This window comes from Scylla paramamosain, chromosome 21, assembly GCF_035594125.1.
Source record: "Scylla paramamosain isolate STU-SP2022 chromosome 21, ASM3559412v1, whole genome shotgun sequence".
Classification (NCBI taxonomy): domain Eukaryota; kingdom Metazoa; phylum Arthropoda; class Malacostraca; order Decapoda; family Portunidae; genus Scylla; species Scylla paramamosain.
In genome coordinates this window covers 11,713,267-11,730,793 of record NC_087171.1, presented here as the reverse complement: position 1 = coordinate 11,730,793, position 17,527 = coordinate 11,713,267, and the positions used below count along the sequence as shown (strand labels likewise).

The following is a 17,527-nucleotide window of genomic DNA, read 5'->3' as shown; positions in this document are numbered from 1 at the left end:
ACGCTGAGACATTCCTTTCTCACACCCTGGGTCTCTTGTTTATTTTTCTCTTTCTTTTCTATTTTCATCCTATAAGTTAAAATATGTGTATTGCGACTGACTAACTATTTTCACACTAACTGGATTTTTTTTTTATTTCCCTCTCCTTCCTCTATTTTTCTTCTTGGAAGTCAAAATTTATGTATTGCAACTGACCGCCTATTATCAAACATTTGTTATTACCGTTCTGCAGGATCATTAAAAAATTATACACCTTCCGTGTTGCTGATTTGATATATTGTTTATATTTCGGTCGCCGCGCATACAGTGAAGCTCTTTCCTGGACGTGAAATAGTTTCGTTTGAAGTTTTCGCAGCGCCGCGTGAACCTCGAGCTGGTGGCGTCTGTTTTCTGCAGTCATCCATCAGAATGACGGAGTATAGAAAACGAGCATTCACGCCCGATTGTGCCTGCCGATTATTACGTAGCGAGGAAAATATGCTGGATGCGATGTCACCACGTGTAATGCGTCACGTCGAGGGGAAGATATTGGCTGCTATTACTCAGGGCAGCGCTTTGTGACGTGACGTGACGCACCGAGCATCCCCCGCGCCAGGAAACGTGTGTCGGCAGGAGGAATGTTACTCTCACTAAATATCAAGGTTATGCTATCTTTATGTGTACCTGGCAGGGGTGAGAGACAGACAGAGAGAGAGAGAGAGAGAGAGAGAGAGAGAGAGAGAGAGAGAGAGAGAGAGAGAGAGAATTAGTAGAGATGAGGGTTCAATTTGTCTTGCTCTGCAGGATGCGTGAACAATAACTCTCTCTCTCTCTCTCTCTCTCTCTCTCTCTCTCTCTCTCTCTCTCTCTCTCTCTCTCTCTCTCTCTCTCTCTCTAAAGAAGGGAGACACATTGAGGAAGAGAGCGAGAGCAAGTCTATCTGAGTAAATGATGTGGAAGGGGAGCAGGAAATTCGGAGAGGTCGTGCAGAGAAGGAAGGCAGGCAGGCAGGGAAATTAACTGTAAATGGGCTTCTCCGTAGAGGTGGAAAGAAGCTGTCTCGCGGCCGAACACTGCGTCACATTCATCTTTCCCCCAAAACCTAAACGATAAATACCCTGAACCGCATCAACTTCTCCCGCAGCGACACGTGAGCGGCAGGAGAGACAACAGTGTGAAGGAAAGAGAACGTGAAGGGGGCGTCGAAGGAGGACAAGATAATGCATAAAGTCGTCGGAATCATTGGCTGTCGTTTGCATCTCAAGGCCTCGTCCAGTGCTCTCTGCTAACCTCTTTCCGTTGCTTGCTGGATTCATTTCATGGAGATTAACATTCCGAGTTTGTTTCAACGTCCAGTGATCTGCTGTGGCTCCATCTTTCTATCTCTTGGTTCCCGTCATTATCGCGTTACTTTATTCTAATCAGTTAAGACAAATTAGCGATACAGTTTGCTTAAATTACCGCAAATTTCATGTAAGCCACTGAGATAAGTTAAGTGATAATTAAGGTATTTCAAGATGGCCAGCATGTCAACCCAAGTTTCCTTCTCCACTTAAAACTTATGATCACGTTCTTAAAACATTTCGGGGTTTTATCTCGACAGCTTCTTACACTGTCTAGTGGATGTTAATGTGGTTTTCAGGAGCCTTTTCATGATTGCAGTGATAGACCAAGGATTCTTAATCATCCATGAGAACCCAAGTAATCATGCCCGTGACCTTTATAAAACAATCCTTACGAAAACCACAAGCTTTTAAGAATACGATTTCTCAGTAAAAAGGCAACAGTCTCTCGTAACCTTACCCAATATTACATGGCTTTGTTGTTACCAGTCGCCATAACATAATTCATTCCATTACTCCTTATTACTTAAAAAAAAAAAAAAGAGAGAGATATTAAAAAATTGGTTCCCAAAATAGAGTGGTAGATGAATGGTATGGACGCAGTAATCAGGTTGTTAGTGCTAAGTCATTAGAGACCTTTAAAAGAAGATAAGACAAATTTATGGATGGAGATGATGGTTGGAAATAGGCATGTTTGATACAGGGACTGCCACGTGTAGGCATGATGGCTTCTTGGAGCTTCCCTTATTTTCTTATGTTACATTACTATATTACCTTTGCCCTACACAATCTTCTCTCCATGCCTAACGTGACGCCCAAGCCCAGTACAAGCCATGATAAACGCAGTGTATTAGTGAAGGATGAAGTCTGCTCTGCCACCTCTCCTCGCCCTCGCCCTCACTCCCACGCTCTCCACCCTCGTGTTGTCTCCCCATCGGTCTTCCTTGCATTTTTTCCTTCCCGTGGAGCGACGTAAGGGCGGGAGCGGTTCGTTTTTCACCCTCCCCCATATCTATCACTTGGCTCGCCTCCAGTGACGTAAATACAAGACAACATACGGCAAGAGTTACAATACTTTTTCCTCCTTCGGTCCTCAGGTTCTCACGGTCATTTGTTACAGAGAAAAATTAAGTTTAGGTCATCTTTTTTTTTCTGCCTTGACAGTACCCCCTTAATATCTATCAACAGACAGAGACACACCAGTTTTTTTTTACATTCTCAGGCAGTATATTTGGTTCACATCACCCTCTACCTCCTCGTTCTCTATTCGGAAGTGGTCGTAAGTCAAGCTAGGATACGAAAAATGTACACCGTTATTTAATTGGTTCACTGTCTCGTCATCTGCGCGACAAAACAGCGCTAAGTGTAGGCCATGGAAAGAGCTTGCTTCTTCTTCTTCTTCTTCTTCTCCTTCTTCCCGTGGATTCCGTGACGATTTGCAGTTTCCGAATGTACAGACGCTTATGCCGCCGAAGAGGAGATGAAAATGAACAAAAAATATTCATGCTGCTGGCTTAGTTTAGGCATAAATTAGTTTCGTGAATTAATGGAGTCTCCTTTCTAAACCTCATGACCAGAAGAGATTTCCAATGCACAGATGATTAATATGTTATATGACCACAGACAATGTTACCTGAATATGAACACCACTTCCTCCATCCCTCATCCACGTAAGCAGATCGCGAGGCAAATTATATATGTGTATTTGTACTGAATAGCGAGAAAAAAACCCACTGAGATCAAACTGTTTTTATTGCACTGATTTTATTGCAGTAGACTTCACCTACTACACTCGCTTTGTGCAGTACATTGATCAGCAGCCCTACACTGTACTTTCTGGCAGCTGGTACTTGCTTTAATCCTCATCTGGCACGAGAACCTCCATTTTAGTTTACTACCTCTTTAAGATTCACGCTGTGGCACTGTCGCTCCCGTTACCTCAGGCTAGAATGTAGGGCAGAGAGAATGGCTGGCACGATGTAGACTACACAATGACATAAGGATATAAGAAAGTAAGGAGGCTACAGAAGGATAGTTGACGCACACAAGGTAGCTTCTGACACGGGAAAAATCAACACGTAATTCAGCCGTGGAGTGGAGCAAACTACTTTGGGGTTTCAGTCATTAAGTTGATCAGTTATTCAGTGCGTTTGTTAATACTCTAGTCACAGTGAAATACAATACAAGTCATAAGTTTACATGGTACAGCCTGACCTTCCAAGCCTCCAAGAGCAAAACTCTAAGCATTATTGACTCAAAATGGAAACATATAAGAAAATCAACAACAACAACAACAACAACAACAACAACAACAACAATAATAATAACACGTTTATACATAACAGCGCCTGTCCAGTGAAGTCAGCCTGCAGTCAGTGTTTCCCTGCAGCACATGTGTTAAGGGGCAGGGTGTGGTGCTGAGATTAACACGCTACACACACTGCAAGAGAGAGAGAGAGAGAGAGAGAGAGAGAGAGAGAGAGAGAGAGAGAGAGAGAGTAAACTGGATTGCCCTTTGTGACTCCAGTAACTTCCTCCTCCTCCTCCTCCTCCTCCTCCTCCTCCTCCTCCTCCTCCTCCTTCTCCTCCTCCTCCTCCTCCTCTTTCTCCTTCTCCTCCTCTTTCTCCTTCTACTCTTCTCTCCTGTACAGGTAATGGAAATGAATATACATGATAGTGATGAAACAGGAGGAGGAGGAGGAGGAGGAAGAGGAGAAGCAGGAGGGACGAAGGAGGAAGGATAAATCTCTCTCTCTCTCTCTCTCTTCTCTCTCTCTCTCTCTCTCTCTCTCTCTCTCTCTCTCTCTCTCTCTCTGCCTGCCTAACTCACACTCCACTGTCGCCTCTCTGTTGGTGCACACGCAAGTCTTCCCTCAATTTAATCTTGTCTGTATCTCATTCTTCTCCCTCTTTTACAGCCTCCGTCTTCCTCTTGCACTTCCCTCCTCTCGGTGTGTCTGCCTTCATCTGTCTCCACCCGGGTATGAGGGAAAGGAGGAGGAGGAGGAGGAGGAGGAGGAGCAAGCACCTCACACAATGCTTTCTAATCTCAGGCTCTCACAATGCCCAGGCCAACCCTCCACCTGAATTAGTTAGCGGGTGTGGAAGAGAGAGAGAGAGAGAGAGAGAGAGAGAGAGAGAGAGAGAGAGAGAGAGAGAGAGAGAGAGAGAGAGAGAGAGAGAGAGAGAGGTGAAAGTGTTGATTTTGTCTTTCCTATGGTACAAAATCTGATTAATCTGGTTAAATACTGAGAAGTTTTTTTTTTTTTTTAAGATTTCTGGAATATAAAAGTCCCTCCTTAAGAAAAGTCATCATAATTGGCGAGTTAAGTGTCTAAAAATGGCCGCTTCCCGCCATTATTATCAAGAGGAAGCTGTTGTACATGTATGCCCTGATACCTTCCTCTTTTCTTAGCATGCATTTTATATATAAATAAGGACAGATTTCCCAGCAACCCTTTTTTTTTCTCTTCTTTTTTTTCGCATGCGTTTGAATTAAGCTTCCCAATAATGTCACCAGCTTTGTATTTAAACTTTCCTTACGATTTGTTATGGTCTTTCCTAATTACTAACCATTCCGAGGTCTTTCTTCTTGCTTCACAGCCAACTCTGACCATTAAACTGGCTAAAAATTGCTAAATCTATAACTTTAACTCCCTTTTTTTTGTCTTTCTTCTCGTTGCTTATTAAGATTTCGTTGCTTCTATTACTGTGTTGCATATCGCAGTGAAAGGGTTAAATCTCACGTCTAACTGGGTGTACAAGACATCGCCTTTCACAGCCACATACGCATCCAAGCAGGACGTTTTACTCTACTACTTGCACTCAGACGCGATGGTGGAGGCACATCACGACCGCCACCAACAAACAAATGAGTGCCTGGAACTGGTCTTAGTCCCGGACCTGGTCTTGCCTTTTCCTCTTTCCTCTCACCTTCCCCTTGGACATGAACACAAATGTTTACTAATAGCATCTCCTCGAACGACTTACAACTCATTTAAGGGAACTGGTGAAAATACTCCTAAGGAAAAAGAAACACAAGGAAAGAACGAACTAATGTTAAGATGATGGAATGATAGAGAGAGAGAGAGAGAGAGAGAGAGAGAGAGAGAGAGAGAGAGAGAGAGAGAGAATAAGGCCTCAGAGGGAGTAGGGCAGCCGGGCCTTTATACATCAGTCTAATTGGATCGCTTCCTCTCGCCTAACAACACTCGGCTTATCGCTCCCACCCATGAATAAATTTTGCCTCCCCTCACTTGGAACCCAGACGAGCTTTACGACAGAGGAGAAAAGTAGATAGCTAAGTGCAGCACGCGAGGTGGTTGATGAAGGGAACGAGAGGAAGAGAGGAAAAGACGGTGACTGAATTGTTTGAGGTGAATTAGACATACTAGAAAGATTGAGAAGATTAATTCATATGTTCAGCTAAAAAAAAAAAAAGATAACGCTGCTTGGATAGAAATCGAGAAGAGGAAAATGAAAGAGGCTAAGCGAAAAGTTTGAAATAGACTGAAAGTGATTAGTAAAGGAGGAATTCATTAGCATGATACGGTGCTTTGAAAGAAAACGAGATAAAAAAAATGTTGCATGAAGGACTTTAAATAAATGAAGGACAATATACGCAAGGAGAAACCCCGATGTGTATTGTGGAGCCCTCGAACAAAAAAAATAGTTGTAGGTTGTGAGTAAGGGAAGCAACGCACCGGTCATATACCACGCAGTGATGATGATGATGATGATGATGATGATGATGATGATGATGATGATGATGATAAGGAGGAGAAGGAGGAGGAGGAGGAGGAAAGAAAATGATGACAATGATGATGATGAAAGAAAATAATGATGACAATAATAATGATGATGATGAAATAAGTCTAAAATCATAACAACCCTAACCTTGCCGCCATCAGCCTAAGTAGCAGTCATTGAAGTGAGCAGCGCCGGGCCGTGTGTGGCAGCTGGAGGGAAGCCCGGGCGGGAGGGACGGGGAGAGGCAAGGCTAAGCTAACCGTTCCTCTGATCAATGGTAATGAACCTAACACATTCGAACTGGACAAGAGAACTGCCTAAACAGCATACAGGCACATTGGAGGTCTGGATGCACAGTGCCTTGGTGTGTTGGCGTGCGAGTATTAAGCTCACTAAGCTCACTCAGGGTTGTATTTTGAAACGCTTCTACGCTGCATCTCAATTCCTTTCAAAAGCTTCTAGTTATAGTTACGTGTATTTTGAAGGATTTTTTTATTTTTTTTCCTATTCTAGTGAGAGATTAACATGATTTCTGTATTCTTAACAGGAGAAACACTCTTGAGAACTCAGCTAAACATCTTTGTGGCTTTTGAAAATGGTCGTGGTGAGAGAGCAAAGAGTTTCAGAATACGGGCCTTAGTAGCATGAAGGGCACGCTGCCAACACACCCTGAGTTCCCTTCACACAACAACCTGCCAGTTAGTACCAGGTGGAGGGAATTCGTGTACAGTCGAATACGAAATAAGAACGTAAAAGTGCCCAGAATTTCCCCTTGGCACTGATGGCTGTGGGAGGGAATGGCAAAAGCGATGGTGATGATAGTGCGTGGGTGGATGGACTGGTTGGCTGGCGGGAGTAGCAGACGCTGGTGAAGGTGGTGGTGGCGGATTGTGGAAGATTATAACCGAAGGCTATTGACGTTCATATCCCTCTCCTCCCTCCTCCCTCTCGCCTCCCTTTCCCTGCGTGACGAATTCCCTTCAATCTCCCAGCGAGGCGGGACGTAGAGGGGCCTGGGAGCTGGACAAGATTGGTCAGGATGAGGAAAACAGACACTCCCAGGTAGAGTAATGAAGAGAAACTTGTACAGAACTCCAGTGCAAGGAGATGAAAGGCTGATAAAAGCGCAAGTGTGAAGAAGTAGAAATAAATGGAGGATGAAGAACAAAATGTGATGGAGAGGCATATGGAAAAACAGCAGATATGATAGAGGACGTGTGTGGTGAAATGGAAAGAAAAATACATGTATACAATAATCATTCACGTCATCTGTAATCAATGTATTCTGTATATCTTTGTAGAGAACGCTGGAGTCTTGCCCCGCCCTTACCTGTGAAACATTACTGACACTTATGTAACACCATTATGACTGGCTAACCTCGCACTTGTAAACTTAATGGATGGTGCCTGCGTATCAGCCCTTCACTATCTTATCTCTCACTTTGGATTAGACAATGTACTCTATCTCAAAGTCTTTTAAGCACCAGGGGGTCTGCCGTGGTTTGTTTCAAGTGTTCCTTTGTTACCTGACCTGAGTAAAAGGCATCACATAATCTACCTTTCATTGTTTAACTCCCTCAGTTCAGTAGCCTCTTGATATTCTTGCTATGGTTGCTCTCTGAAAATCAATGAGTTGTGTAAATACGAGTATTGTGTCTAGTAATGCCCTCAATTTAGAAGTCCTGAACTGCATACAATTCTGACTTTCGATGGACTATTTGGTTAAGTTCCACAAGATCACCGGGATTCTAATGATTAATATTAATTTATCATATAATAGAGCTCTCTCTCTCTCTCTCTCTCTCTCTCTCTCTCTCTCTCTCTCTCTCTCTCTCTCTCTCTCTCTCTCTCTAATACACACACACACACACACACACACACACACACACCGGTAATTACCAACGATTCTTCTGAATGAGAAATGAAAACCTAACGACCAGCGGACTAAAAATAGACTGATCCTTATACTTGAAATTATTTTTGGCGGAGTATACGCACGCGCCTCAGAGAGAGAGAGAGAGAGAGAGAGAGAGAGAGAGTATCTGACTGACTTAATTACGAAACACAAATCATTCTCTAACACATACACACACACACACACACACACACACACACACACACACACACACACACACACACACACAAGCAAAGTAAAGTAAAGCATCAAATGGCCCCCTTTGCTGGTTTGGTTGTGAAGGAAAGACTCGCTGTACAATACTTACTCTCGGCTCTATTCTGTATACCTCACTAATGCAAGAGTTACCGAGTAATCTTCACTTCTTCATCCCTTTCATTGGTACACTCTGGAACCCTATGATTTTATTTTATTTTTTTCCAGCTTGAACTACTTCAGGGCGGAGTACCAATCGTAATATGATTTATTTCGCGTAAGGTACATATTTTTGGTGTATCCTTAGCATACTAAAATGGTGAAAAACAATACCTTAAATACAACACCATGGAGGGAGTTGTTGACATACACAAAACGGAGCCAGCCGGTAACACACGATCGAACCAAGACGAACACACACCAGACTGGTAAGACAAGACAACAGATTGAGCTGGCAACATAAGAACGAGCCAACTTTGTAATGAATCGAGATAGATGGAGCGATTCACTTCCGCCAGCGATGGACTTGCAGAGTTACATTTGCAGTGACGTCTCAGCGTGCAGGCAAGGTGAGGGTACAGGGTGAAGGCAGGGAAGGAAAGACAGGGTGTGGAGAAAGTAAAGTGGGAACGAAGGTGAAGATAAGGATAGGGAATTGGGATAGGGTGAAAGACACTATATACCGTGTAGGACTCCAATGTTGGTTTTTTTATGGAAGAGGGGCACTAGCCAAGCAAGGCTCACTGAGGTACTAGGCCCGAAAGAAATATCAAAAAGGATAACGCAAAAGCTGGAGGATAAGCGTCTTGAAACCTCCCTCTAAAAAAAAAAATACAAGTTAAGGAAAGACCAGGTTAGGAACAGTGATGGGTTGAAGGTAGTGAGTGTAGGAAGGGTGACGGATACGATGGGAAGGGTGTGGGTTGGAAGGGAAGGGATGGACGGAGGAAGGCAGGGTGAAAGCTACGTTATGAAGAGTGTGGGGTGGAAGGCAAGGGAGGGAGGAAGCCAATACAGGAATGGCGTTGAAACAATAAAGGCCACATTAGGAAGGGTGATGGAGTGTTGGTGTTGGGAGTTGTTGGGGCAGTTAGGGCAAACATTGTGAGATTTATAACACTAACTGATGATTCAAGAATGGATGGATAGATGGATGGATGTGGAGGGAAGGAGAGATTGGAGAGAGGAGAATGAGAGAAACACACACACACACACACACACACACACACATACACACACACACACACACACACTATTTAAAGGCTCAAGGCATCAAGACAGGCTCAGTACAGACAGCCTCATTACCAGCTCAGTCCAAACAATACCGTGCTCATTTCAAAGATAACAACCATACAACTACCTCGCCCCATCTGAGGTTGCCCTAATTACTGCAGGCAACCTCAACCCTTTGAATATTGTGGTCGTTCTCGGTTAACATATAGAGCGCTGAAAATAACTATTTACGCACACACACACACACACACACACACACACACACACACACACACACAGACACACACACTTCCTGGCGTTCCTACTATGTGAAACTTTTTTTAACCCTTTAGTTATCATTTGGTATATCTTTCCTTCATTACTAATCGCTCTGAGACATCTTTTCTTGTTCTTTAGTCATCTCCAGTCTTGAAATTGTGTAGAAATTGTAAAATCTATTCTTTTCATCCCTAACTTTCTTGCATATGCTTATAAAGGTTTCATCCATTGCTTCTGGTGCTGTTAATTGTTTTATATCACAGTGAAAGGGGTAAGGATGTGTTCAAATCATCAACTGCAAGACATGTTGGATGCTTAGTACATATCATATTTCACTGTCTGTCAAGTTCGGAGTTTATCTGTTTCCTGAAGAAGACTGACTGGAGTTCCTTCCCACAGACGAGGCGCGGCGGGAGTCGGAGGACGGCAGCGATCGGCGCGGGAGGAAGTCGAAAAAATACCATGAGGAGGAAGAGGAGGAGCAGCAGAGTAAGAAGAAGGACGATGATGAGGATGAGTGAGTGATCTGAACGCTTCTATGTCAAATGCTACCCAAAATATGTTGCTCTACTGTAACTCAAGCTGACAACATTACAGAACTCAACCATATCTTAGCACCTTGCCTTAGTTTTCCTTAATTTATTTTACGTATCTGAGCTAAACCAGCCTTACCTTAGCTTCTCTTATTTCACTTAACCTTACCTTATTTACATTTTTTTTACCTAACCTTCACTTCCTTTACAATCCCTAACCCTTCCTGCCTTACTCTTCCTTACTTTACGTTATCTGATCTAAACCAGCCTTACCTTAGCTACTCTTCTTACACCTAACCTCACCTTATTCAACCTTACTTTACCTAACCTTAGCTTACATTACTATTCCTAACTTTTCCTTAGTTTACCACTATCTTACCTGACCTTAACTTACTTCACCATATCTAACCTTCCCTTAATTTAACTTTAGCTTGCCTTTTAGTTTGCCTTAATCTGAAAATACCTAACCTAACCCATTCCAACCTAACCTTTCCTTACCTAACCTCACCTAACTTACATAATCTCTCATGGAAAGAATAATCTGATGGAAAATCTTTAAAGGTGATGTATTAGTGGAAAAAATTAACCTGAGGGAAACTTACGATATACAAATCTAGGTAACGAGTCATACAATAGTAAGGATCATGACTTAAACAGTGACTTGAGAAAAGAGAATCCAATCACCGAGGGACTTTCAGTGAGTCACGCTAAGTCTCCAAAAGTCACCTCCAAGAGTTAGCAATAAGTCAGCACCAGTACAACGCATGGGTAAATCTGGGTTCAGCTTCCACGACAGCCTGCTGGACTCCGGTCTGATGCGGGAGGGCTCACTGAGAAGGTTTACTGTAAGCCCATTTTACTGCGGCTGCAAACAACACTGGCGGATTTAAACGTTTGTCTGAGTAGAAATAATGAACATGCACACAAAGAGAGAGAGAGAGAGAGAGAGAGAGAGAGAGAGAGAGAGAGAGAGAGAGAGAGAGAGAGAGAGAGAGAGAGAGAGAGAGAGAGATCACCTTGCACTACACGTACACACAACACAGTACCACACGAGTATCAACAAACATTTATACCCTGCCCCCACAATCAACATTAGCCGCACACTGCATCTTCTTTCTCTTCTTTTATAACGTATTTAGTTTCCTCTAATACTACAACTAGAAAAACGTAGTCCAGCGAAATCCAAACAGCCACATAGCAAGGACGTAAAGATCTATAGAAATCCTTTGTAAGATCAATCCAAGGGAACAGAATTTTAATGTAGGCTATACATATTATATACACCAATCCTTCAGTATTGCAGTCACTTACACTCAAGCTCCCAACTTTCATACACTGGCAGGTTCACCAAGTTGCCCTCCATACGCCATCCCTAACACTTTGCCTTTAGCGTGGAAGCCCTAGCATTGATATTAACGAGCCACCTGCTGCAGTGTGTGGTTCGCCCCAAGTACTCTTGAAGGGCCGAGGAGGTGTGTGTATCACGGCAAGGAGGTGAGTCCCTGAGAGGCACGAGAGGGTCATTTCGATAGAGTGCCAGACAACAGGAAGCTGAGAAGAAGTGGGGGGAAGATGAAAGAGACTGAAGGAAGATAAGGACGAAAACTCTTGGCAGGCATCAGTAGATCGACATCACAGCTTTTTCTCTCCTTTTTCCAGTGAGATGCTCAACCCGCTGGTGTACAGGGAGTCGCGGCCCGGGCGCCCTATGCGGGGTGGAATGATGCGCCGCGCCTACACGCCCGACCGGGAGGCCCTCAGCCGCTCCTCCGCCTCCACCTCCCACCGCTACCGCTCCCACTCCCAGCCTCCGGAGATCAACCACAACAACCTCGCCAGACGTCACCGCAAGAAGAAGTAGCAGCCGTACACAGCGCACACAACCTTCCGCTGCCTTTTCCTTTGTCTCGTTCGCGTTGTCTTACTTCCCGAAGGCGGCCTTGTGACACCACGGGTTTCTTTTTGCCTTGCGAGCCATTTTGTGGTGTTTTCCAACCGCGTGCTGTCTGCCTTTGTGAGCCCTGGCTATTGATTATTTCTTCGCTTTGTGCCTCTTCTCCCCCATCTTCATTTCTTTCCTCTTACTCCTCCTCCTCCTCCTCCTCCTCTCCTGCTTACTGTCATTCTTCATGATGTATTCACTCTTTTTGTGTGACTTTCTCTCGCTCAGTAACAGACCTTATTCCATACACACGTGCACATTCCGGGAACTATGAAACTACAAAAGCAGGAGACTTCGCTACTTTTTTTTCTTTTTCATCTTGGAATTCTTACCTACCAGTATCATAACTAAAATAATTGTGAAGGTTCGTAAACGCGTCTGTAAGCGTTATAGTGGCAGCGAGAGGGAGAGAGAGAGAGAGAGAGAGTGAGAAGGAAAAGAAAATAGGAAACACGAGATTTATGTGTTTTTTTAAGGTTATCTACACGTTTCTTGATTGTTGACGTCAGTTGTTTATGATTCTATTGTCATTGAATATGCCTGTATAATGTGCCCCTATTTGTACTATAGTATAATGAACCTCGCCAGTTCACAGTCTTCACTACACGTGTATACACATCAACGATCCGGTGTTCGCTGTGCCAAGGATACAAAGCTTAAATGTACGTAAGCAAGAACTGGAGCAGCGCCGCGAGGGAAATACCTGATGTTACTTTTAATATATGCACACCATATTTATATGATGAATTAGTTGCGTGGACAGGCCAGGAAGAAGGAAGACACCGCGTGGCTGCTGAGGGCGCGGTGTCCCCTTGGCTCGAGGTCATATGTGTCTCAGCGGCGCGGAAGCGAAATATGAAATAAGGTCTATTATGCAGCACTTTCCCACCCGTTTGACACGCTGCTGAATGTTCTTCACTGCAATACTATGTTATAAAGTAACATTATCTTACACATAAATAACTTTCGACAACGAAGATTTCCTCAAAGCAAGAAGGCAGCTGAGAAATATATTTGTCTCTATTAAAGGGCGATTGAGTCTCAAGTGACACACAATTACTTGTTGATGGTTCTTTTCGCTGGTTTACTGAAACGATCGGTTCATTCGTTAAGATCAGACAATTTGTCACCTAAATTTTACCCCAAAGATTCGCCGCTTGCACTTCCACGAACCGCCCCCGCACCTGCCCTGTCAAGCACACACACTCACACACACACACACACACACACACACACACACACACACACACACACACACACACACACACATACACACACACACACACACACACACACGAGCAGCACGGCGGGCAGAGGGGGCGGCGCTCCACGGTCTACACGGACATCCCGTGATGGCTTCTCACTTATGACCAAATAATAAACTCCATTTTCTGCGATACTTTTAGTTCAGCGCTAAGTATTTTAGGTGAAATGTGCAAATGAGGACCTATATTCCAATGTGTGTTTAAGTGAGGTATGTTTATACGAAGGATAAACTACAAGTCACTTACTCAGTGGTTGATCTCGCCCGTTCACGAGCTCGGCGCCGTGTCCGCCTCTCACCGTCCAGCGCGAGGAGTGTTTATATGTGCATGAACTACACCCGTGGCTGGCGGGGACGCACCTCTTGTTTACCACACCCACGCCATCAGGGCTACACCAATCTGGCCTTTGGTTTGTTGCAGCGAAGTGTTCCGCTTCAATGGTTTTTACTCCGCCGTCAGCCTGGCCCGGCGCCGCTTTGCCTCACAGCGAGCCGCCGGTGGGCAGTAAACAAGACGACGCGTGTCCACGCCAGCACGCGGCAGGTGTGACGTCAGCAGGAATTCCATGCCTTTGGTAGTGTTTCTACGAGGTTATTTTAATACTCGCGGTAATGATGACAAAGACTAACTAACCTTCGGAAAACACATCCTCAAGCAGGAACTCGTTGGTTTCATCCCATTCGTCTCGTTAAATCCGTAGTAGCCACGTAGGTCGCACTTCCGGTATGTTGATGTTTGTGAGTAGAAACACACTCGGGGCGAGGGGCTGCTGCCGGGGGGTCGAGGTGGGACGGCGTCCCGCCACCGCGGCACATCAGCCTAATGAAAGGTGGTGGTGAGCGGAGGTGAGTGTTGCCGCCGCGCCCGCCGCGCCCCGCCCGGCCCTCGCGCCCTGAGGACCACACGGTAGGTTGCAAGTCGTATCGTGATCCCATAGAAGTAGAAGGTCGTTTATGCAGACTTTTAATACATAACCTTTCAGACCGGTGAAACACTACTCATTGTTATATCAAGCTAAGAGTTTATAAATATATCTATATACCAAGAGTTGACTTTGTTCTGTTATCGATATAAGACATGCTGGTGTTTCCTTTTCCAAGATTCTGGACACCTGAATCACATACACATATAATTGTCCTGACTGAAACATAGCCAGCAGGTGAGGGGGCAGCCCTGAGGGTCAGGGCGAGCCACGACTCGTCACGCTGGGCTCAATATGCATTTCTCAGCCTCCTCAGCACGGGACTGGCTCACTGGTTCCTCCTCCTCTGAATCAGCCACGCTCTTCCCTCACCTGTGCTTCCCGACGGGTGCACGCAGGTGGACCTTCCTCCCAGCCACCGCACCTCCGAGGAAGGATCTAGCGGACCAATTATATTTAAAGTAAAATTGTCACGCCTGCTTGTGTGGTTGTGTCCCTGAGGGAGGCTCGTGGGCAGGCTGGCGGCGGGTGGCAGTCATCCAGGGAGGGGAGGCTACACCCCGGCGTGGCTGAGCTAGCTTTGGGGCACGGAGGGGGATAGAATGAAGGAAGAAAAGATGCTCACTTAACACAGGGTGAAGTGATGACAAGGCACGGTGGCTGACATGACTCTGACGCCGCACATGTATCTTTGTCATACACACACACACACACACACACACACACACACACACATACACACATCCAGCTCTCGTAGTAAGCAGTAAGCTCAGCCCAGACAAGCCAAGCTTAGCAGCGTTACGCAGCCCATGAAAACCCTCCCTAGAGATCACAGCCCCAGCCTCCCTCCCTCCACCCCTCCTTCCATCTATCCTGCACCCAACCACTCCACCCACCAGCTGCTCCACTTACTAACATTTCTGTCAACACACACACACACACACACACACACACACACACACACACACACACACACACACACGAGGGTCTCACTATGGTGTATCAAGTGTTTGGTTTGTGCTCTGCGTGTGATGTTTGTGCTTCATTAAGAGCTCCCTGGCGTGTGTGGATAGTGACTCGCCTCGCCTCGCTGCGTCGCCGATCAGCCGGACACACGGACACACGGACGCAGTATCCCACGCGGCCTCACACTCTATTGATCATGTAAAAATAACCCTCGGTGACCTGGTTTTAATCCGACACACAATTATTTTTCGAACTAGATAAATGAAGCAGTTGTTTTAATAATAATAGAAAATTAATAATAATAATAATAATAGTGATAATAATAATAATAATAATAATAATAATAATAATAATAATAATAATAAAGCTCCTACATTTTTTCTCACTTGATGTTCGTTCGTTTGTCTAAACTTTCAATTACCTAAAAAATATAATTACATCAAACGAAACACTGAAAGTTACGAATCACATTATCTGGAGCAGCAAAGTGGACCTCCTCTTCTTCCTCCTGCTCCCCCACCCCCCCCAAGAGCGCGGCGGTACAGGCTCCCCAGCGATGGCCTGCCGCGTGCCTCTCTGCCGCCTTGCCCGACCGTTTTGTCACGTTCATTCTGTAACACAATAAATTATGACCTTGATCACCATGTTCTCATTACCCTCTCGTCATGGCGGCGCGGTGGCTATGAGGGGACCAGGCGATGGCAGTGCAGTGGCGCTGGTGTGTGATGTTATGGTGTTTTATGTTACTTGAGAGGTGTGCTGGTGTGTGAGAAGATGAGAGGATTGTGGTGGTGAGGTGGTGTGTGGTGTTGTAATGTCGTGGCGTGGTGGTATAGTGTGGTACTGTGGTGCTGCAGTAGGTTACAATATTTATTCTTGCAATTTCAGTGGACTTTGTTGAGTTTAGCGGCATGAAGTTGAGCGTCACGCCAATCTGGGGAAAGTGTCCGTCTCGAGCAGTTTGTGGAGTGGTAGGTTACGTCCGCGGAGTAAACAAGTCCCAAGCTTGATCAGTGTGTGTGTGTGTGTGTGTGTGTGTGTGTGTGTGTGTGTGTGTGTGCTTTTATTTGGACACAATGTTTTAGTTCTGATTCTATTTTCATTCACTATTTATTGTTAGATATTATTACTTTGTTGGAAAAATTGTTATATTATTTGTAAACATGTTTTATCAATAAACTATTACTACTACCGTGTGTGTGTGTGTGTGTGTGTGTGTGTGTGTGTGTGTGTGTGTGTGTGTGTGTGTGTATGTGTGTGTCAACTGCCGTCTAGATCCATTGTTTATCTGGCTGGTCGGCCGGGCACGCATATCCCTGTATGGGCCACGGGATCATGTAAGCCTGGCAGTTCTGTGTTTGGGTCATCTCCGTTTCACACGACTCGCTCCTGGAAAGTTTTTTTTTTTTTTTGGCAGTTGTATAAAATGGCGTCGAAATAAGTCAGTTGACAATATTCTATAGTATTTTTGATAGCTAACAAGTGGTGTGGTGTGGTGTGTGGTATTGTGCGTGTGCAGAGTAGTGTGGTGGTGGTATGATGTGTGCATGTGGGTGGTGTTATGGTGTAATATGAGCGATAATGTGATGTGGTGGTATGTGGTGGTATTGTGCCGGTAAAGTAATGTGATGGCATTGTGCTGCTAAGTACAAGTGCAGTCTTGCCAGTGTACTACCCAACACTGTAAGGGAGTCTGGGAAAAAATTAAAAACCATTCATCATACCAGCAAGGAGAGACAAATCAGGAACAAACAAGAGGAAAAACCGTCCCACATGAAGAGGGTACGTAAGCGAGGGATGACAGGGAGTCCGAGACCAGGATAACAAAAACACTCGAAGTACAGAACAAAGATATTAAGACAGATAACCCACCCCCCTGCGGACACAACACGCACAAAAGGTGAGTGGAGGAGGCTGGCGCTGCACTGCGTCTCGAAGGAAATTCACAAAAGCTATGAATTATCATTCTCATTTACACGAATGGTTCTCGAGAGTATAAGACAGAAGCCACCAAGAAAACTTTTTTAATTTCATTAGGTTCTTGAAGTACTCTAGTGCTGATCTTGTAAAGGTGAGGCAGAGATGGACGGAGCGACACATGAAGGCTTTTTTTTTTTTTATGTAGGAGGGACACCGGCCAAGGGCAACAAAAATCCAATAAGAAATTAAAAAGCCCACTGAGATGCCAGTCCCAGAATAGGGTCCGAAGCGGTAGTCAAAAATTGAA

At 44.8% G+C, this 17,527-nt stretch overlaps 1 protein-coding gene across 1 annotated transcript in view; it reads left to right on the top strand.

Moving 5' to 3' along the window:
* Window positions 1-15,938, top strand: part of LOC135111022 (uncharacterized) — a 111,301-nt gene extending 95,363 nt beyond the window's left edge. Inside the window, exons 3-4 of the mRNA XM_064023895.1 lie at window positions 10,072-10,189; window positions 11,865-15,938. Of these exons, the coding sequence (XP_063879965.1) occupies window positions 10,072-10,189; window positions 11,865-12,066 (320 nt within the window). The 3' untranslated portion in view covers window positions 12,067-15,938. The remainder of the gene's footprint in view (window positions 1-10,071; window positions 10,190-11,864) is intronic.
* Window positions 15,939-17,527: the final 1,589 nt, after the last annotated feature.